This window comes from Pimephales promelas, chromosome 14 (assembly GCF_988280905.1).
Source record: "Pimephales promelas chromosome 14, fPimPro1.hap1.1, whole genome shotgun sequence".
Lineage (NCBI taxonomy): Eukaryota > Metazoa > Chordata > Actinopteri > Cypriniformes > Leuciscidae > Pimephales > Pimephales promelas.
In genome coordinates this window covers 26,564,879-26,588,217 of record NC_142782.1, presented here as the reverse complement: position 1 = coordinate 26,588,217, position 23,339 = coordinate 26,564,879, and the positions used below count along the sequence as shown (strand labels likewise).

The 23,339-nt window shown below is 38.9% G+C and overlaps 2 protein-coding genes across 2 annotated transcripts in view; one reads left to right on the top strand and one right to left on the bottom strand.

Moving 5' to 3' along the window:
* Positions 1-1,020: 1,020 nt before the first annotated feature.
* LOC120482070 (uncharacterized) lies at positions 1,021-8,384 on the top strand. Its single transcript, XM_039676042.2, has 4 exons — positions 1,021-1,282; positions 1,409-1,541; positions 2,736-3,709; positions 8,126-8,384. Exons 1-4 carry the CDS (start codon positions 1,137-1,139, stop codon positions 8,196-8,198), a joined length of 1,326 nt encoding a protein of 441 aa, XP_039531976.2. The 5' UTR covers positions 1,021-1,136; the 3' UTR covers positions 8,199-8,384.
* A 64-nt stretch (positions 8,385-8,448) lies between these two features.
* prkcz (protein kinase C, zeta) overlaps positions 8,449-23,339 on the bottom strand; it is a 105,027-nt gene continuing 90,136 nt past the window's right edge. Inside the window, exons 17-18 of the mRNA XM_039676064.2 lie at positions 19,487-19,602; positions 8,449-13,276 (exon numbers count right to left, since the gene is read on the bottom strand). Of these exons, the coding sequence (XP_039531998.1) occupies positions 13,189-13,276; positions 19,487-19,602 (204 nt within the window). The 3' untranslated portion in view covers positions 8,449-13,188. The remainder of the gene's footprint in view (positions 13,277-19,486; positions 19,603-23,339) is intronic.

The following is a 23,339-nucleotide window of genomic DNA, read 5'->3' as shown; positions in this document are numbered from 1 at the left end:
GCTATTGTACTCTCTCTCACTGTGTGGCTATGGAACCACCAGTGTCAGCATTAGAACCTTCTGGAATTCTCATCCAGGGGAGAGAGATGGTTCCAAACCTTGCCTCAGTCTCTCCAGGGCTCAGAGCTAAGGCACCTCGTATGGATCATTTATTTTGGTGGTGGCCACCAGAAATTTGCTCTCAGTTTTTTTCACCCAATGTGTTTCTTCATAATGCAATGACGTTGATAGAGTGCATCATGTGTGGGTTTCTCGAGTCACCATGATCACTGGATAATTTTTTATTTGCTATTTGGGTGTTGCCAATTCCTAATAAGCTTGTGTATTTGTATCCTTACAATCCCATCACTACTAATTTATGTGATAAATTAGTCATCCAGGACAGGTTGGTTTATTTTCATTGAGGGATTAGACCAATAGAGCAACCAAACAAAAATAACAAACCCCCCTAAGTTACGACTTGTTGATTTTGTGCACCCATAAAAAAAAAAAAAAACATGACTGTCATTACACATAATGTTATGCCCTAAATTATGATTAACTAGGCTACATTTATTTTTCCATGTACATTTCTGAAATGCACTTTCTGTAAAGCTGCTTTGAAACAATATGTATTGTGAAAAGCGCAAATAAATTAGAATTGAATTGAATAATAATAATTTACATTTTTATGCATTTGGCAGACACTTCAACCAAAGTGATATTGCATTCAGGTAGTAGACATTTGATCATTTATCAGATGCTGCTGCTGATGATGATGATATTAATAATAATTCCACTGATTTTGTATGTATTGTTGACATACAAACAATACTGTAAAAAATCATGTCATAAATAAATAATAATAATGTTCAACTGAATACTGAAACTAAATTAAAATAAAGAACGTTTCCATAACCATACTAAAGTTCAGCCAATGCACATATCTGGTCTTATAATCAAATAAACAATACAAATACGATGGCGTATATTTCGGCAACGAAATGTCATTCGAACTGCGCAATCAGCGCGCAACTTTGACGCAAAAATACATTTGTGACAGAACACGGAAGTAGCTCAAAGAAACTCCCGCGTAGTTCTCATTGTTTTGGATAAGCCATGTGGTTCTGATAGAAATGCAGAGTGTTTACAACTGAATGACTACGATGTCTAAACTGAAGAGGAAGAAATTATTAGTCGAAGAGAGTAGATCCGAGCAGCACCCGAGGATCAAGAAGTCAAATGACAGTTTGTGCACAGTGCAGGACAGTGGCTGCAGCAAAACATCTAACGTTACAGGCAGGTAGGAAGCCTCATACTGCATATAATACTCAGCAAAGAAGCTCTCTTTATAATAATGTAATATAAAATTATTCTGTAACAGTTGTACTGAATTTTTGACATAAATATTTTATATTCAATGCTACAGGGAGAGATGGTGGGAGAGTTCTGAATTAAGTGATGCGGAGAGACTTTGGGCTCTTACCTTGAGAGCTCTTTGCCCAGCTCTACAGTCAGATCAGGAAGAATCTATTCCACAGCTCCCCCCACCTTCATCCACGGTAATACATCGGGTTATCATGATGAAAGGGGAGGGGTTCGACGCTTGTATAATCTAGGAAAATAATAAATGGTTTGACAGATATTGTTGTATTTATGCAATACAATCTCATACGGCTGTATGACCGTATAATACAGCATGGATGATTTGTGAGGTATTAATTTCTGCACTGTGTCCTAAAATGAATGTTGGATGCAAATAGACACTGTACGGTCTGAGATGACCTCATACAGTCACATTATGAGGCGAATGCACTGAACACTTCATTCCCTTCACTAAAATAAGATTAGGAGGGAACATGATTTAAAAAAAAATGCTATAATATGCCATAAAAAATAAGAAATGTCCATTTTGATTTCATGGACCCACCCTCTGAGACCGCAAATCTCACATTTTCCTCTGTACATGGGAAAAGTAGGCTTGATGTTATTTTCCATGGAGATGAGAGGATGAACACCACTGAATTGTCCTTTCCAGAATGATCAACAAGGCTGTAGTGTGCTTTCCTGGTCATCATGTTTATGTAATAAATGGCATTTTCCATGAAAATGGTACACTTTGGTGTCCCATTACTTAAAAACACATAGCAAATAACATGTGAGGCACAAATCCCAAACAATTAAAAACTTACAGCAATATCAAAATTTAATCATCTGTTTATGGTTTTAAAACTCTAATTTTTAATTAATAACTATTTTATCAAACATAATATTTAGCTGTGCCCCTTAATCATTTTATTTCATGGGGAATAATTATTTGTATTTTTTACTTTTTGGGAACAGGTTTGCAAAAAAATATTTATAATATATTTAGTTTTCTCTTATAAAATATAAGGTTGATGATCAACATTGTCCGAAGGTTAATAAGCACCTCCTTTCAGTGACGAAATACTTTTGAATGTTTTTTTGATCTGATGAAATGATGATAAATTATGGAATGTTTAAAAAGCCAAGGGATTTTGTGGAAAAATATGAGTGTTAAACGTTTTCTGGCATACATTTTTTCCCCCATTGATTCTCTGTTATGTCATCATGACATAACAGAGACTTGATTTGACCATTGTTTAGAGCTATTTACAAAGCTGGTATCCAAGCAGCACCAAATATATTATGTGTGAATTATGCTGCTAATGGAAAGGTCTAATTAAGTTTGATAATTTGTGTAAAACAGGTTGATTTTCTCTCTGTTTCATCAGAAAACTCATGTACAAAAAGTAAGTGATTGGAGATGGTGCAGTGCAAATGAAGATGCTGATCCCCCTCCAGATCTCCCAGCTCCATCTTTCCTGACTCACTCACCACCAGTGAGTGACTGCAAGATCCCTTCACAACCTCCAGCAGCAAAGAACATGGGGGAATCTGACTCACCAGCACTCGCCGATCGAGATAATTATACACCCTCACCTGATCAGGAGAGTGTGTCAGTATGTGACAGACAAACTGCTCAGCAGTGCCACCTAGAAGACAAAGTGAATTGCGTTGAGGGTCGTGAATTGTCAGACAAACATGGTGACAAATTTGGCCAAGCAGCGAAAGTCTCAGAAATTCAAGAGCTTACAAGAGGCTCTGAATCTGGATTGGAGGTGGAATCAAGAGCAGGAATAGATGCAAGATCAAGAGCAGGAGGATCTGGAGCAGGATTGGAAGCAGGATCAAGAGCAGGAATAGATGAAAGATCAAGACCAGGAGGATCTGGAGCAGGATCAAGAGCAGGAATAGATGCAAGAGCAGGAGGATCTGGAGCAAAATTAGTTGCAGGATCAAGAGAAGTAGGATCTGGAGCAAGATTGGATACAGGATCTGGAGCAGGAAAGGGTACAAAAACAGGTGCAGGTGGATCAAGGCTAGGAACAATACCTGGAACAGAAGGATTAGTATCAGTCATTGGTCCAAAGCAAGGAGGGTCAGGGCAGAGAGCAAAATCTGCAGCAGGAGGGTCTGGGGCAATTTCAGGAGTAAGAGGATCTGGATTAGGACTGGGAACAAAATCTGGAGTTGGTCAGGGAGCAAAATCAGGACTTGACGGATATGGGTCGGGGCTGGGAAGAAATTCAGGAGCAGATGGACCTGGATTGGGGCAAGGAACAAAATCAGGTCCAGAAGGATCTGGATCAGCGTCTGGATCAGGACTGGATTGCTGCCCAATGTGTCTAATACCATTTTCTGAAGGGTAAGTGAACGTTTCATATAAATAAGTAAAAAAAAAATCCATTCACCAAAGTTGATTAACTTCACAATGTAGAACCAGGGTTGGCAACAAAATCAATGAATTATTCAATGTAATGTTAATACATTGGCTTCCTTGAAATGTCCAAGGCATATAACTTACACTATCCCAAGATTTCCCAATTTGGTTTGGCTAGAGATGAACATTGTCGTTGGTTGGTTTTGGCATATATAGTCTTAATGGAAAACAATACGGATAAATTGACATTTGTATTTCAGAATGCAATACCGGAAATTCTTCTTTACTAGAATTTTCAGACGCCAATTAAACAGGCAAGACTCTCCAAATTTTGTAGAACAGCAACACAAACTAAGAAGCAGGGAATGGGATCTGCTGTCATTGTAGAGTTGATCCATGTTCTAGAACACCAGAGACTAGAAGACTGAGATCAGCTTTGGCAGTAGAGATGTTAAGCTGGCTCTTTAGGTAAAGCCACATACACGCGCTCTCTCTCTCATGAACCCCTTGGCAAAACTAGGCTGTAAGATGAAGTGTTGGTGGACGGAATCATGCATTCCATCACCTCTTTTTAAATTGCCAAAATAAAATTAGTCATTTGTTGGAGAAAGACATTTTATTTTCCCTAAGTGAATGGATTTGAGTGTTTGCGCCTTGGGTGCTGGTGGAGCATTCCGAGATGGAAATCACAGCCACGGTTATGTAACTCGCTCCTGGAAGTGATGTCATCCCTGCAGATGTAGAGCAGAGGATCCAGTTCAGATGGGATTTAAATGTAATGCTTTATGAAAACTTGATTCTTTATTTTGATTGATGAACATAGCAACGTTTAGCAGCTGTTCTTGTTGTTGTACTATAGTATGAAGTACGCAAAGTATTACACAACACGGAACTTTGAATTGAGACTTAATGATGAGGTGGTACTGTGATGATTGTTTTGGATGATAACGCCCTGGTACTTTATGATAGTCTTTAGATTTACAAAAATTAGTTATATTATAATTCATTGAAATGAGTTGAATAGTTTAAGAAGAAATACTTTTGGAAAGTTGGTGTCTTGCAATGTGACATGATTTAAACATAATTATGGATGCTGAGTTCTTAATTAAAAGAATACATCATATTTGTACTTTTATTTATAAGAATAATACATTTAATTCAAAAAGGCATTAAGATTAATTCATAAGGTAACACTACTAATAAGGTATCATTTGTTAACATCAGGTAGCCCTCAAACCGTATTCACTTTATTGCCCTTAATCCTTATTGTGGACAAATGTGGGCACTCAGGTGTGATCCTAATTTTTATTTATTATAAATGTTATATTACGGTCTTTGATAAAGTTTTGTCTATCCATTTATGGTATTTTTATAATTTTGGGGGTATTTTTGAATTTATTTACTTCAAAAAGTACCATATTTTCTTTGTAAATTATGCTTATTTTTATGTTTTTTTATTTTATTTTTTTAACTACATTAAAATATCATTCCAATAAGCTATTAGAGCTAAAACCTAAAGATGAAGTGACTTTGCGGTCACCTGGTGTCTTATTTTGGCTTATTTTAGAATCCTCTAAATGACAGTTTTTCACACTCATTTCTATGGGTGCCCATTTTTTCACCCACTTAACATTGTAGATTTGAGTCAAAAAAAAAAATTGTGTGGGTTTAGGAGGCAAACTTAGGAAAAGTAGGCAAGTCTTGTACCGCTCAGATCTAGGGAAGTATTTTTTAAAAATAAATCAAAACTATTTTGCCCACATTTGTCCAGAACTATCCAGAATGTATTAACTTACTTGGACTTAACTAATGTTGACAAATACAACTTTAAAAAAAATGTATTAGTAGTATATGTAGACCTACAGTATACAGTAGAACTAAGACCTACAATACATGCTCTAAGTTCATGATGCTTAATGCATTAACTCATATAAACGAATTGAACGTTGTTGTAAAGTTTTACCTGATTATCTTTGCAGATTCATATACTTTTTAAGCAAAAATCTTGATGTTGAATTAAAAAGTCAAGGGAACTGTTATAACCACATACCAGTATATAGGCATCATTTTCACCTTGCCGCCATCTTTAATCAATGCCAACTCTCCAGAAAGGCCTGTGAACTTTGGAGCACTTCTCAGAAAAAGGAAACACTATGTTGAAACATGGCAGACTGTGAGTGTACTTTAAGAGAGGAGGAAGAGAAACTCTAAGAAGGACGGTTATTCATCTGAACGGGTCAAAAAGTCACCAGATTCTTGCGAGGTCCGAGAGCAGCGCTCCTTCGGCGTGGTGGGCAGCGCTGAGCGGCGCAGAACAAGGCAGCGCTTTGTTGGAGGTGCAGGGCTGGCGTGCGCCGCTGCCCGCTCTCTGCCCGCCGTGTGTACATTGGCCAGACTGCAGAGCACAGCAGAACACAGGCGGCCCCGTGAGAGAGACACAATGGACGCTCTTGTCTAGAGAAGGACACATAGAGAAAGAGGCAGATATAGAGAGCGAGTTTCCGAGGGCGTCGATACAAGCGGAGGGCAGGACTGGTGAAGAGATGGAAATCTTGATGGAGGGAATCAAGGGAACTGCACTGGTGGGTTGGCACGTGTAGATTCACAGAATGGTTTTGAGGTTTGCTGCTGGGAAGCATCAAGCCGTCTGGGTTGGAAAAGGGATTAGAGAGGAAAGGAAGGAGTCAAAAGGGAAAGGGGATACAAACAAACGAATGCGAGTGGAATTGAGTGTTGTTTTTTGGGGGAGAAAGGATCTGTCGAAACGGTCATTGGAAAGTCAAATTCGAGACCTGGTGACCTCGCAGTTTATGTGTGCTTGTTAGCTGGCAGTGTACTAAAATACATTTTTCATTGGTGGTTTCTTTCAGTGCACACATCAGTAAACTACTATAAGATTTATTCACTTGTAGTTTTCTGTGTCTGCTACTACAAAATGCCACCAACCGTTCTTTAGCATTAAAGGGTTAGTTTTTAAAAATTAAAATGATGTCATTTACTCACCCTCAAGTTGTTCCAAATCTGTATGAATTTCATTCTTCTGCTGAACACACACATGAAAAAAATATAGTTTGAATATGGGTAACTAATTGTTAATAATTTTTAATGATCTATTTACCTTGTTTATTTGAAAAAATAATAAAGATATTGATTTGATAAGTGAGATCTCTGATTGTAGACCTTGAAAACCAAAAAAATGAATGCTTGAAAAGTCCTTAAAGGAGTAGTTCACTTTAAAAAAAACTTGTTGATAATTTATTCACCCCCATGTCATCCTAGATGTCCATCTCTTTCTTTCTTCAGTCGAAAAGAAATGAAGGTTTTTGATGAAAACATTCCAGGATTTTCTCCATATGATGGATTTCAATGGGAACCAAATGGTTCAAGGTCCAAATGAGAGTTTCAGTGCAGCTTCAGAGGGCTTTAAACAACACCAGATGATGAATAAGAGTCTTATCTAGCAAAATGATCGGTCATTTAAAAAATAAATAAAGTTTAAGTTTTATAAGCACAAATGCTCGCCTTGCTCTGTTCTGTGATGAGCGTTCGTGACTCTCCTGTTCAAACGCATTCATCAAAATGAACAAATCTTATTTCGAGTCATGGCTCGAAGGGTCCTAGATAAGAACCTTATTCATCATCTAGTGTCATTTAAAGCCCTTTGAAGCTGCACTGAAACTCTCATTTGGACCTTGAACCGTTTGGTTCCCAATGAAGCCCATCATATGGAAAAAATCCTGAAACGTTTTCATCAAAAACCTTAATTTCTTTTCGACTGAAGAAAGAAAGACATGGACATCTTGGATGATATGGGGGTGAGTAAATTATCATTTAAAGTGAACTACTCCTTTAAATGTCCTGGAATTAAATTTTACGGTATCTGTGCGAAACCTGTAATTCATTACATAACATCAGCTAATGGGACCTTATTGTAAAGTGTTACTAAAATGAGTGTCTTGAATTGTATTCAGAGATGTTTTCAAAGCAAATGCATGTTAAGAACTGTTGGATACGGAGGGGAAATCTAAGGAGGATTGTAAATTATTGAAGTGTTTCCAGATAAATGTTTTTTTTTAGTGACATCAGGGGATCAGCTACATTGTAAACAGCTTTAGTCCAAAACTTACATCAACATGTTTTATTCCCAAATTGTTTTTGAAAGACAGTGAGGGATCAATAACTTATCATGACTCAAAAATCTCATTTTGTTTCCAAACCTGCTCGTTGTGCAAGAAAGAAACGGTCTTGCTTTGGCACCCCCATGTTTGGGTTTACAAACCACAGATTACTGGAACTGGCGTTGCTTTCTTTTAAGTTATTGTGTATTGGATCTATTGTGTGTGTATTGTTTTGTACAGCTCACTATTATTAAAAACTTGTATGTGTTCTCTGTTCTTTCAGGTTCACCCAAATGGAATGTGATGGCCATCTTGCACAATGTTTATCAGAGATGCATGACGATATTATTTGGTGATGATAATGAAAATCTGTTATTTTTGGATACCTGTGTTTTCCTTAGTAGCTTTACGTTGCATGTGCTTGCGAAATATTACTTTAATATTTTGATTACTGTAACCGGAGGACCGGTTAAGTATTTCTTCTAAAAAATGATAGAAAAACAATATGCATTATGCAATAAAGACAGTGTTCTCTCAAAGACCATTGTTGTTTTTCTTTTTCTTTTTTTTCCATCTCCACACCCAGAAATCACGAGACAGGAAATGTGAAGTCATTACAATGAACATTTACTGATTTACAGTTGTTATCTAAGATGCTTAAGACTTTAACTTCATAAAACCAAAGACATGTTCACATCTCTCTCGCTCTCCCACCCTCAGCCCACAGAAACTCTACTGGAGCTTTCATTTACAATAATTTAAAAAACAAACACTTCAAATATAAAAGTATTCCCCTGTAGCACATTGATAAGAGCGTCATTTGCTTTGGACTCAACATATGGAAAGAACCGAAAAAGAAAGAAAAGCAGAAAACAGCTTGCGACGGCTTTTGGATTTGGCAGGTTGATAAATAACCAAAGTGTTTTCAGGGACAGGAACTTGTATTTTAAGTTTGAGACTGGCTGTTGGGACACTGGATTCAGAGATCTCTTATAATGGTGCAGAAACAGATTTATTTCTCTCTTTTTGTGAAAATTCTTAAGGGTTAAATAACAGATATTTACAATTATGCTTAACTCATTCCAGTTCAAATATAAACATGAATAAAATCAAAACAAAGGACAATCATAAATCTGACTGTTCCACGTGGATTCTGTACATTAGATTGAGCTGGTGGAAAATTAAGTTGATGGAGATGGTTTATTACTTTGTAATACACCATAGTACCTGTTCATCGGTTTACAGGAATGAAAATGAAGGATAATTTTAAGTCAAATAATGTCATGTAGGGCCACGGTTGTGTTAAGAACCTGAAAATTTGACCCAACAATGGCCCTATCAAACTATACCGCCACTTGTTGGCAGTTTGCATTCACCTGAAGTTCCTGTCATAAACAATCCATTTATCATTCATAAAAAGTGGAAATTTTGTGGCTGTTTCTGTACCAGCTTTTCATTAGAGCTGAAAACACGTTGGGGTAATCTGGCTTTGCTCTCTGCCTCGTTATCGTTACGTTCGTCACGCTTGTTATCTCCTGGGCCGCTCTTTGTTCTGAGCCCGTCTGCTAATCTCACTACTGTCTGACACAAAAGCAGCTAATTAATCCTGTTAACATGGTAGCACTTCTTCATACAGGTCTGATTTCTTCAAAGCATTCACATCTAAGAGTGTTGTCTTCACTCTTCAGGAAAAAAAGGGAAGTAAAAAAAATACATTTTGGAGATTAAACGCAACAGAAGATAGAAAACATATCTAGTTGCTTAATAACACCAAACTTTTATCACTGCGAGGGATTAATCAGACAAGCTAGCCTGTGATTGGCTGTTTTTTTCTTTAAAGGGAAATTTTGTTTTGAAGTAAAATTGAAAGCCCTTTAATGGGCCTGGTGCTTTAGTTGTGTTTCCCTAGTGGAAAAGTGAGGAGTGTACCACTATGTTCGGAATAGGATACTAACATGATACTTTCACCAGCTTTGCAGTATGTATACTGTGCACAGTATGCATTTACATTTATTCATTTAGCTGACGCTTTTATCCATAGCGACTTGCAATTGCTAAATATGTCAGAGGTCGCACGGCTCTGGAGCAACTAGGGGTTAAGTGTCTTGCACAGGGACACATTGGTGTCTCACAGTGGATTCGAACCTGTGTCGGTCACACCAAAGGCATGTGTCCTATCCACTGCGCCATGGCATGGGATACCCAGATGATCTACTACATTTGCCAAGACACACACAGCGCAGAATATTGCATCCCACAATGCAATGCGCACAACTTGACCTTCAATTTCCATCTCTTTTTTTTTTTTTTTGGCTCATTTTGTCAAACTAGGGTTCCCATACCTCAGTTAACTTCAAATTCAAGGACCTTTCAAGGACTTTCCAGGTCCAATACCCTCAAATTCAAGGACTTAATGTGGGGTCAACATAGTCAACATGACATCATGACTTTTGCGCAAACATACACGCCATTTTCGAGTCAAGTGGCGTGTTATCTCTACGCATTTTGAGCTATCCGCGTGTATCCGTGTATGTCTACGCCATTAACGTCCAAGTGATTCCGCTTGTCTGTACACGCTGTCAAATGTCCGCACGAAACGAAGCAAAATGTAGATCTACATCTGGGGAGAGATTTTTTTTTTTCCTAGGATGGTAAGCGAACAGTCATAAATGCCACTAACCCCAGTGACGGTTAGGTTTAGGGTAGGGGTTGAGGTAAGTCATATATTTATTTATACAGTAATAACGTTAAGTCAACGGCGTTCATAAACACACTAAAAAGCGATTATGCGTCTTGATAGCGCGCCAAAAATGGAAATACGAATTGGCGTGTCATACACACCCTATTTCATGAGATCAGTCTGACATAGTGTAGATCAAATACATTATAAAATATTCCAAATATCTTGAAACTTGCGTTTTCCAGGCATCACGTTTCAGTGGTTTCAGCCTATTTTTGCAAAGTTTCACGGTGTGTCTGTGAAACGTTAAGGTACCATCGCAGCGGTTTCGTTTGCATCATGGCAACAAAGTACCTCACGCGGGAAACACTTAATGTAACGCGTAAATGTGTGTAACTAAATCAAGTAAGCTAGTGTGCATAGGCCACGAAGCGTAGGCAAAATACCACATTAGTGTTTTTTTTCCCCCGGAAAAGCTCTGGTACAAAATGAATTCAAGCACTTTCAAGGACCTGTATCTAATTTTTTAAAAACTTTCCAGGGCCTTGAATTTTGTTTTTCAGATTCACAAACTTTAAATGATTTCAAGGATCCGTGGGAACTCTGTCAAACAGCATTTTGACACAAAGATTCTGAAATAAGTTGCTTATATGCAAGATACCATGTGACAGCATACTGATGTTTATCGACAATCATTTCACCTACTATTAGTAAAAATAGTAGAATACAGAATACACGACAACTAGTAGGCTAGAATTCTATTCCGAACATAGCCTATAATAAAATTAGCATTCTGAGCTATTTGTGTCATATATTGAGTGTTGTAATGGGTTGAATTTGGGCTTTGAGGTCATCTGAGATTCACATCACTGTTGCACAATTTTACCACCACATCACACCAGAGACATGATGTACAAACCCCTTGTTTGTGTTCTCTCGCCCTCCACAACATCTCAACAGCACGTCGACAGATCACATGAGTACAACAACACAAAACCCTCTTATCAGAGTGAGGAGCAGCTATTTGTCTAATGTAGTGTGCAGTTGTGAAGAATGCTACCGTAAAATTAAACCTAGGCTCATTGGAAAATCATGACTGTGGCAATATTTATGCAAAATTATGTAAGTTGCTTCAGTTCGCGGAAATTTAAAAATGAGTTGCGCTAAAAGCGATTTCAGTTTTATCAGAGACAGATGAATGTGAGTTTAGCAACGTTTTATTATGTTGGTTTTAAATATTGAGGCAGTACGAATGAAATGAAATGTCAGGTGAGTGGAGCAAAAAGGTTAATGCACTGTTGCGTTTGAAAATAACGTAGCACCTGCACTAAAAAAACGCAATTTTAGCTTGCTTCTACGCGTCTTTGAGCTCGTTTATCTTGACTTGTGTTTCACAGGACTCGTACACAGGACATTCCACATCACATGCGCAATGCGGTACTAGGTGAGCTAGCAAGCAAGTTTATTACACCAGAATAGCCATTTAGAGCTGATTATGTGATGTAAGCGTCAAAATGTATTAGTTTACAAATCATGCACTATGGTAAAAGTGTTTTCAGGTTGTAATATAGTATTGTGCAAGGAACTGCTAGAAAATAAGTCTTTATTAATCAATAACCTGCCTGGATTGAAAGTTGTAGGTGTTTTATTGCCACTAGTATTCATTTCAGTTGGAAACTGTTTTTGAAGTTATGCAAAAATGTAAGTAGGAACAGATTTTTCCAATGAGCCTAGGCTGGTCATATGTATTTGGGCTTTGTGATTATTCAGTGTCTAACCTTGTCTTGGTTTCAACATATGTTTCAGTGTTTATGTTAAGTGTAAAAAAAAATCAATAAAAAAAAAAACACCTGCATATTTCTCATTGGATGGTGCATTGGAAAATCAACTCTGATCAAACATGGAGTTCAGAGCAGTTTGGAGCATGGTGAATTTTGGATCTTTGAGGCACTTCTTCAAAAAAACACATTTTATCTCCCATTTACTCAGTAAAATCAACGCGAGTGGTTAAAAGCATGTGGTTTGAAGCACAGCTACCCACTGTTTAGGAAACCATCATGGTCATGAATTAAAATGTGCCACTTTGCATCATAGAAGGCATCATAAATTCTTCAATTGGCTACCTACACTATAATACAACATTTACCTTTAAACATTATACATTCTTGTTTTGCTTGAGGACGCACCTCACACAAGATTCAAGAGGTTTAAAAAAGAAAAGGAAAAAGTCGAACAGAAAATAAAAAGTGCACATTAAGTTAGAACTGTCATATTCAGCTAGGGTTGATGGGAAATGTAGTCTCTGAAGGACGCAGGCACACATCGATGGAGCTAACTTGAGTCCCAGGCAACAGTGCGCGCACATTCACACAAAGATGAGTGTCAAAATTAAAGAGGACGCTGGGAAGCAGGAAGACAATCAACAGCTGAAATATGGGGAATAGTTCTGAGTTGGTTTTCTGAAGTTCCTCCAGTTGTTCTTCTTCCAGTGTAATCCTAAAATAACTCGGGGAGGGTCCAAAACTTGAAGTCTTAGTGTTGCTTTTTGTCTTTAACGCAGTTTGAAGGAAAAGTTCTTCTCTGTGAACACATAGTCTGAGTTAAACTCAGCTGTAGAAGTCTCATGGAGCCGCAGGCAGAGAAACATCGGCCGTATTGTTCTTCCCTCATATGGTTTCTTCAGTGGAGAGCAGCAGAGGATTAATGTACTCAAATCCTTCAAACTCAGACTGGTCTATTCTCTTAATCACATCCCTGAGGAGAGAAACCAACATTATTATTGACCGAGCTACAATTCGACTGTACATGCCCCGCACTGTGGCTTAAAGCAAAGAATGTGGGTAGTGTAGTTTTTGATCAGCTGAATTTCCGATAGGTGCTAATAAGCATTGCAGGGCAGAACTAGTTGCTGGCATCAAATCTTTTACATGTACATTTATTCATTTAGCAGACACTTTTATTCACAGTGACTTACAAATGAAGAATAAAGCAAAGAGGAGGAGGCAATAACGCGAGAAGAGCCAACAATACGAAGTTTCAAACATTGCCGAGAAGAGTATTTTGAATATGCCCAATTTGACCTTCTATTTCCAGTGTGATTTGTAATATTTCTCTTTGTTCAACAATAGATTGAATTGGAAAGAACAGAGCTATTTTCCCACAAAATTAAATTAAAAATATACAATAAAAGTACTTTCTTGGGGACTTTCTTAATACACAACCAGACACTACCACAGAAAACGAAAATTCTTGGGCTAGCAGCATGTGTCAAAATTTCAATCTTGAGATTGCATCTATTATTATTGTTATTTCTTATATTCTGCAGGGCAATATGTAAACTTATCTGTAAATGCAACAGAAATAACATCAGCGTCAAGGGGCTGGTTAACCACAAAGGGGGCTTTAACTACAGCAGTGGGCAGACAGAATTACACTAGAGTACAACTGAGAAATTCAGCGGCGTCTTTCTCCTCTTGGCTATTTTCTGCACTGGCAACGATCCTTTACATGTCTAAAGAGATGGTAAGATTCTTGCTGAAATGAGACCTCTTGGTTTCCAGAACCTCAGGAATCCATTGATCTATTTTATCAGCCTGTTGAGGATACTACACCGCTGTAATGCTCCACCACTTCTATGGCGTAATGCTGAGATGATTCAAAACTAGTTTATCACGTTCTGTCAAACACGGTCCATGGAGGGCAATTCTCCTCTCCAACAATCTCAGCAAGAACTGATATTTCACCAGATCCGGGATCAGCGCCCAATTGGGTTTGTGCTGTGTCTGTTTGAATAAAGTCCCCAGAGGGCCACTTGACTGTATGTGGGTGTGTGTGGGGTCGAAATGCCTCCAGAAAGAGTGAAACCTAAAATAACATGAATGACACCTCTATGCTGTAATATCAGGCTCAGGTTTCAAAGGAAGTGCAGGGGGGAAATGTGTGATGCCACAGAGGAAGAAACAAAGCGAGACGGACATTCTGGGCACTGATCAAAATAAACAAGCCTCTTTACTGCACAAATGTTTCTTTAGAAAAAGATTACAAGGTGGAGCTTAAACAAATTTGCACAAAAGCTACACAGCTTTTTGAACAAAACTCCAAACCGATAACACTTTAAACAGCTGTTCATTAAAGCCTGCGCTTTCATTAGGGCTGTACATTTCTTTTCACATTTCCTTTCAAAACAAGATTATTGTGATGGGTAATGAGAACATTTGGTTAATGAAAGGACATTACTTCAAATGAAAGGTTTGTGTAGATAAACGACATATGGTGCAATTACAAATGTACTCTATCAAAAGATTGGGATTTGTACAAGGATCGCCTCCGTTCTCTACTCAGAGAACGAGGGTTACATACATAACCGAGATGTTCCCTTTCCGTCGGATAACGACGAATGGGGTTACAAGTCTAATCACGCCACCTTCACAGCTGTCTTCCACTGCCCTGCGTAAATTCCTGTGCTCAAAGGGAGCACTCGGCAGGGCAGTTACAACCACTGAAAGGTCCCAAGAGGGAACAAGAGGTTGAGGAGGATTCAGTCTCCTCAGTCCTCTCAGGAACCTGATGATCAGGTTGTGCTTTCCCACGGACTTACCTTCAACTGGGTCATGTGTGCGGCGATAGCGGCAACATAGACCTTCAGGGTGGAGGGAGACAGTCTTCGCTCCAACCCGTCTTGCAGGAAGGAAAGCACGACACTGATCGGAAATTTCTGGGGTCTTCTCTGTGAGAAGAGCACTAGGAGACGAAAAGAGGTTCCACTTCAACGCGTAGGCATGTCTCGTGAACGAAGTGATGGTAGTCACCACCGCCGGTGGTAGGGCACTCAAACCTGCCTCGTCCCATCCAGGAGCCACATATGGAGGTTCCAAAAATGGCACGAGGGTGCCATTGGGTGCCCCGTCCCTGAGAAAGGAGGTCCTTCCTCCGAAGAATTGGCCAGGGAGGTGCTGTTGCGAGGAGCACGAGTTCGGAGAACCAGGTCCGGGTGTGCCAATGAGGCGCGACCAGAGAGACCTGCTCCTCATCCTCCCTGACCTTGCGCAAGGTCTGCGCAAGGAGGCTCACTGGGGGAAACACATATTTGTGGCCCCACGGCCAGCTGTGCGCCAGTTCATCCCTGCCGAGCGTGCCCTTGGTCAGGGAATAATGCAATGGGTTGAGTCGTGAGAGGATCTTGTGCCTCAATCATACCCTTCACCAGTAGGGTAGCAACCCTGGAAGATGTGTCACGGAGTTAGGCCATGCAAATTCCGCAGACCCATGGCATTTCTTTGCCATTTGGCGTTTTGTAATACTCAAAGTCGATAGGCTTTATCCACAAGTTTCCGAGTGACGCGGCGGAAGTAGCATTCCAATGGTATTTTGTGTGTTAGTTAGCCAAGAGGCTAGCTGTTGTTCGGAGAATTTTTTACTATTTAAAGACGCAAATCTTTATGAGAGATGTCGTTACGGAGCTCAAGGACAACATGTGCTGTTCGCGGTTGTATGTATAACCGGACTAAACTAATTCAGTGGCTTAAACGTGATTGTTTTGAACATAAGCTGAAAACGAAATCAGAGTGATCCTGCCAGAGCCCGTCTCTGATCCTGCCAACGACTGTAGTTTCCATCACCTCCCAAAAGATGACGAATCTTTCTGTGTACATTTGTTTAAATTCTTAATATTCTATAAACTCTCTCAGCATGTGATTGGCTGTTCGCTACTGATGTTACAGCTAAACTCAGGATCAAAGCCTGTGTTGACAGAATAAAAATATGCCAGTTAATGTATTCAAGTAGCACATTCATTTATAATTCAAAGCACAATGACTAAGTGTGTATTTTTTATTTTAATTGTTTGTCAGCTCACACAACTGTCTGTCACCATGACTGGATGAGTATTGATTATTAATAATGTTATTATAATACTCCCAATCAACTACTGCGGAGGGTAAAGGTACTGTTATTTCACCCTTTTGAATTTCGTTGAGGTTGTGTTCCCACATCGTTAGCTAGTTTGGATCGCTATAACTTGAATGACCGTCAACTGTTGAATGAACGAGTGTCAAGCATGTCAAATCGCGCTTTGTTTACTTCGAACCGGAAGTCGCGCCCACTTTTGACGCAAGGCCTCATGGGGCGTAGGAAACTTGTGGATAAGCGAAACCCCATTCGTCGTCATCCGATGGAACTCGGAGTGACAATGAAAGGAACAGAAGTACACATCTTTTGTGGCATTGTAAATGTTTTTACCGTCATTTTTGATCAATTTAATGATCTCCCTGACCCCAAACTTTTGAACGGTAGAGTACTTTGTGCAAATTTTGTGTAGTCAACTAAACTAGAAAACAATACACAGGGAATCCAAGTTCTTTTATAAGTGGTTTGTTTGAGCATGTAAAAGGGAATCGTGTCTCTAGTCGCAATGGATTCATCCTTTTCCGCTGGGCTCTGAGACACTTCCCACTCTGGATGCACATTCCTTTAATCCAAAAGACTAAATCTCTTACAAGGAAGGATTTCACCCCCCCCCCCCCCCCCCCAACCCGCTTTTTTCGTCTGCCAGATCAGTCAAACAAAAAAGGCTTCCATCACTTCCTCCCCCTCCTCCTCTCCTCCACCGTGTGGGACGTCATGCTTTTCCAGAGCTTGCTCTGCTTTTGAAGTGTCTGGCTGCTGCGTTCCTTTGAAGCCTGCTTGGAAAATCTCGTATTGAACTAAGAACCCGCCGTGGCTCTTTAGATTACTGTCTGTCAGTTCATCTGACTGCGGCCCACTTGCGCTTCTGCTAATTATGAGTGACAGGTTTACCGGCAAATTGACTTCAATCGACTTGTAGACTGCAATGATTGTGTATTCAGCGGTTAGTGTTCATTTAGAACGAGGTGCATCGTGGGCTTCTCACGGAGAGGAAAGATATCAAATCACCTCAAGATATATGATGACCTCATTCAAAATTCACCTGACACGATGTGATTAGATTCCAGAGACAGGCAATTTGTCTGTCCACACATTAAATAAAGGCCATGATCAGTGCCCAAGATTATCATTGTCATACTTTGTTAGTTGTTGTCACAGAAACAGAATCATCGTGTATCACTGTCGCAGCTGGTTGGGTTACCACTGGTTGGGTTACCATTGGGTTACCGCAACTCTGATTAACATTGAAAATACACCTTTTATCGTGTGTCCCAGAATGATGTCGCATCTGATTAGGATGACAGAATGATAGATAGATAGAATGACAGACAGATAGAACTATAGATAGAACGATAGAATGATAGACAGATAGACATATAGATACATAGATAGACAGACTGATAGCTAGAACGATAGATAGAACAATAGATAGATAGACAGACAGGCAGAACGATAGATAGATAGATAGATAGAATGACAAAAAGAGCGATAGAATGATAGAACAATAGATCAATAGATAGACAGAAAGATATATAGATAGATTGATTGATACGTAGATAGATAGATAGATAGATAGATAGAATGACAGACAGAATGATGGCTAGAATGATAAATAGATAGATAGATAGATAGATAGATAGATAGATAGATAGATAGATAGATAGATAGATAGATAGATAGATAGATAGATAGATAGATAGATAGATAGATAGATAGATAGATAGATAGATAGATAGATCTTATTCTGTGTTAAAGGGCTTTGAATTGAGTAAATTACTCTTCCTGTATGTTGTGGCCAATTTAATTTAAATTCACACTCATTAATTGAAGAGGAACTAATTCTTCGATTGTAAATTTTGCATAACCCTGGTAAGCATTGTATGTTTTGAATGCACAGTCATGGTACTAAATCACGTTGTTAATCAAAGATGCCGCCCTCTTTCTGAGCTGCATTTTACGAGCTCCAGTTAATGTAAATTGAAAACAGGAATTCTTTTCAGTAGCTTGAGGGCCGCCGGCCTCTATGGATCAAATCAGAATAACAAATTCAGCCAGACATAAAAGTCATTGTGAAGACCGGAGTCCCTCTCCAGAGAAATACACCTCTACAGAACAATACGTCTCAAAGCCTGGCGTGATTGTCCTCTATGAAGAATGACTGGAATGTCTGAAGAATCTCTTGAGAGAAATGGGGTGAGACCTCAACAACTGACCTAAATGTATTCAGACATGCAATGAGTCAACCAACAATCCTCCACTATCAAATAAATGCACATTTTTTGCACCGAGTCGACTAGCCTCTTATTTTAGCACTTGTTTTAATCACAGCGGTATTCAAAAGGGCCGACTTTATGAATGGGCGACTGAAGAAAAGACTTGAAAGCTTAAAAGCCCCCTTAGAAACTCACTTCACACTGATTGAAGCCAGTTTCCACCTGAATCTATGGTTTTTAATGCCTCTCGGCATCAGGTTTTTAGCCGTTTAAGAGCTGTTCTTTGTCCTCCCTTTCAATGTGGCCCTTTTCGGTGCACCTCATACTGTAAAGCAATCAGAAACTCCAGAGGGGATGTTTCCATATGACATCACCACCTCTAGACGATAGCCTCCAGATGGGTAAGCCATTTCACTTCATCTCGCTCTCACTTCTGAAGGGGAATCTTAGACATAAACCTCACCATCCTGACCAGCAGAATCAAGCTGAGTGGAAACCCCCGTTATTAAACGCCTAAATCTTCTCCTGGTGCAGTCGTGTAACTTTGAAGTCGTTAAATTATTACATAATCGCTCTCGAGATGGATTCCGCAGAAGTGACGACTGACTTTAATTTTCATTTAAACATTTGGAAGATGTTAAGGTGTGGAAGGAGATGCCAGTTTGTCTTTTCATAATTCAAATTCGGACGTATTTCACCAAACACGAGTCCAGTCGTATTAGCGTTTTTAAGAAACTGAACAGGTCTTTGGAAAACAGGTGGACTGATTCTTCTGTCATAGATCTTTACTGATCATTTGTGGTAATGAAATGCCCTTCAGCCAAGCATAACATTTTTCAATACTTACTCGTCGTCTGGTGTTAGCTGCACGGGTTCGTTGGTGAACTGCGTGTCAAAGTTTTCTAAACCGTAGTCGTCTGTGATCTGAGGTTTGAACGGTGGCGTCACCTGCTTCTGTTCCAGCTAGAAGAGAAAAGTGAGAAAATGATAGATTAGTACAGAATCCATTCCAACATCACAATATCAAGACCTTTGATCAGATAAGACTATTTGATTATCTTCTGTACTATCCCCTCCTCTCCACCTGAAAACACCAAAAAAGAAATCTAGTGAGCTGTCTTGCTGTCTACATTGCAGAGTTCAAAAGTGAGGATAGGCTGAGTGTGAAAATCTTATGTGAAAAGTGTGAAAAGCGTGAGTCTTTGCCCGCAACTGATGGGATTTTTTTGCTTTCTGTGGTTTCTTGTCTATCAGTCATATAATGGAGGTAAATGGGGTCCTCCTCAAAGAGCATGCACAGAGAAGTCCAAATTAAAGATGATTTAATGACTCGTAAATGTAAGTAAACATTGATGGCCTAAGACACGAAACGAGCGGTTTGTGTGAGAAAATGAACAGTATTTGTTTTTACCTCTTGTAACCACAGTCACGTCCAAGTGATCTCAAGACACGGACGCTTCGGTCTACGCAAGCGCCGGAAGTTGTCTGTTGATATATCTAAATCGTCTTCCATTGCAATTTCCTGTATATCTAAATATGTTTAGATCTTCACAGTGAAGGATAACACTTCTGAAATCTTTGTGTAAACAATGAGTGACGCACACGAGAGATCACTTCCGGTGCAGAAGCGCCCTCGCCCTCAGAGTACTTGGACGTGACTGTGATTACAAGAGGTAAAAACAATATAAATATTGTTCGTTTTCTCACATCAACCGCTTGTTTCGTGTCTTAGGCCATCAATGTGTACTTACATTTACAAGTCATTAAATCATGTTCAATTTGGACTTCTCTGCGCATGCTCTTTGAGGTGGACCCCATATACCTCCATTATATGACTGATAGACAAGAACGCTTTGACCTAAAAATATCAAAATTGAAAATACTGTGAAACAGACACCTACATCTTGGATGTCCTTGAGGTAAGCTAAAACATCAAAAATTCAATTCAAAGTGAACTATCCCTTTAAGAACTGTTCACGGAAAAGTTCTGCACCGCAATTTCTGGTGTGGCACAAAATAAAATCTCGAGGAAGCAGTAGGCCATCTGTTCCAGTTAAGCATAAAAATACATTGGAAATAAAAATACTAGGGGGAACGAGTGCATTTTAAATTAGAATTAAAGTTTTTATTGATACTTTTTGGTATTGAATGAATTACAAGAAATTCAATTTATAGTTAAAATTTCTCTCGAAGACTCCATTTTGGAAGGGATCCTAGCATTGCCTGACAATGTCCAGCCAAGAAGTTCATATAAAAAATTAAAAAGTAAAAAAAGTAAAGAGGGACAAGGAGAGGAGTAATGAAGAAAAAATATGGACCACGGTATTAATTGTAGACTGAGGTTTGATGTCATGCACTTGTCAGAACAGACTGATTCTCTGGACGTCAACACTATGGGTCAGATAAGGTTTGTTTTTACATGTTGGACTCTTTTTTTTTCCTCGCTAACGTTCTCTGTGTGTTTTGAGGACATGATCCTGCTGTGTTCCACTCCACGCCGATCTGCACAAACTGGAACAGATGGCCCCTCGTCTCTCCTTTCACTACTATTTCACTCTCTCTATTGAGTCTAATTCATGAGTCCAGCTTAATGTCTATTGTGTCGGTCTGTCAAATGTCCGTAAATAGATTTTTACTTTTATTAAAGAGTCTGTGAGTAGTGAGACGGCATATTCCGAGTGGTTTCTACGCAGTTCCAAGGCTGTAGCATTTCTTCTGTTCTCTTACTTTCCAAATATTTTTCTGCCATTCTTCGATATATACATTCCCGTTTAAATGTTTTGGGTCAGCAATATTATTTTTTAAAAGAAATGAATACTTTCATAGCAAGGACATATTAAATAGATCAAAGGTGACAAAAATACATTTATAATGATATACAAAATGCTTTTAAACTTCCTATTCATCAAATAATCAGTTTCCACAGGAATATTAAGAAACACAACTTTTTTTAACATTGATAAAAAAATTTCTTGAGCACAAATCAGCCTTTTAAAATGAGCAATGATGCTATTAAATATAAAAAATAGAAAACAGTCCTTTTAAATTGTAATAATACTTCACAATATAATTGATTTAACTGAATAAATGCAACTATGAAGAGCATAAGAGTATGTGTATGGCACCCTACTCTTTCCCAAGAGCAATACATCCTGCTTTTGCATACAGTATGTGTGGATTGCAGTGTAATGGCAAAACAAAAGTGGAGAGAGACATAACAGAGAGTTAAAGACGGCACACAGGGGAAAAAGAGATGTTAATTGGTGCCCAGCCGCCATGTGTGCATGTTTTTTATTCCCGAGGCCATCGACTCCTGAGAGGCAGGCGTGACGCAGTTGGCTTCAATCTGCCTGGTGGAACATGCTAACGCTCGTCTCTGTAGCAGAAAACCAATTACACGCGCACACCCATCCAGATGCACAGAGACTCTTCTCACTGATGTGTGGGAGGGGATTATTCCCACACAGATCCTTCACTAGTTCTCGCTTCCCGCCGTTCTCACTCTCTCTGTCGGGGTCTGGCATCTTCCTCTCAGAGAAAAAATGAACGTAAACTCACTGGTAATCTGCTAGGATGATATGGAGCTGATTGAAATCGGACACTATGGCTCCCTTGACACCTGGCATAAGTATGTTTTCTGTGATCACAATCGGATAGCACTTGATCACATTAAAAATGGCAAAAATGCACCCAGGATGCATGGTGATCTGATCACGGACTAACACATTTTTGAATCTGAAATCCATTTGAGCCTATTGGATTTGTAATGTAAATGAAGTCTCATTCCAAACCTGTGTGAGCTTCTTTCTTTCTATTTTTTTTTTTTTTTGCAGAACACAACATTTTTTTGAAGAATGTGAACATGCAATATCAATGTGGTCCTAAATAGCCCATCACTTTACTTAAAAAAGATGCAGAAAATGATTAACCCAGTGGAGAACAACAACCAAACATGTGTAACTACCCTGGATAATTATTATTAATTCATTCAAACAACTGCAGTGGCAAAGCTGGCTGAAATAAAAATCACGCACACACACAACCACAATGATTGCTTGATCTCCATGACTCAAGGCTGTTCTGACTGTGTCTGTGTTCTAGAATAATAGAGAAAAGCTTGTTTCTTTTTATTTGCCACTTAAAAAAAAGGAAACCAGGTCTGAATTACAATGATTCATTTAATTGAGCCAATTTGAATAAAATGCTTTTAAGACTTAATCTTTTAAGGTTAAACAATGTCTCTGATTTACAGTTGTGTCCTTCTACAAACATTAGAAAAGACCTTGATTTCACTGCAGCTGTGGATAAGAAAACAGGAAATCCACAAACAAAACGATTATCTATGCTGGAGTACTGAGGAATAGTCTTAAAACATGCAAATTTGTCTAATGTGTGCACACACACACACACACACATATATATACACAGTATATATATATACTGTATATGCCGCCAAAATTAATTTTAAATAATACAAGTGAATCTATGCATCATTTATGATTTTATGCTATATTTATTTATGTATTACAGTTTGCAGTCTGAACATATACATGTACAGACAGTTCAAAAATAGTATGTAAATAAACAATCACCGAGGATACACACACACAGCGTGAAAGGTGAAAGAGGAATCACAATTGCTCTGTTACACGTGCACACACACACATACACTGATCCAGCGACTGTGAGGTTTAAAGCAT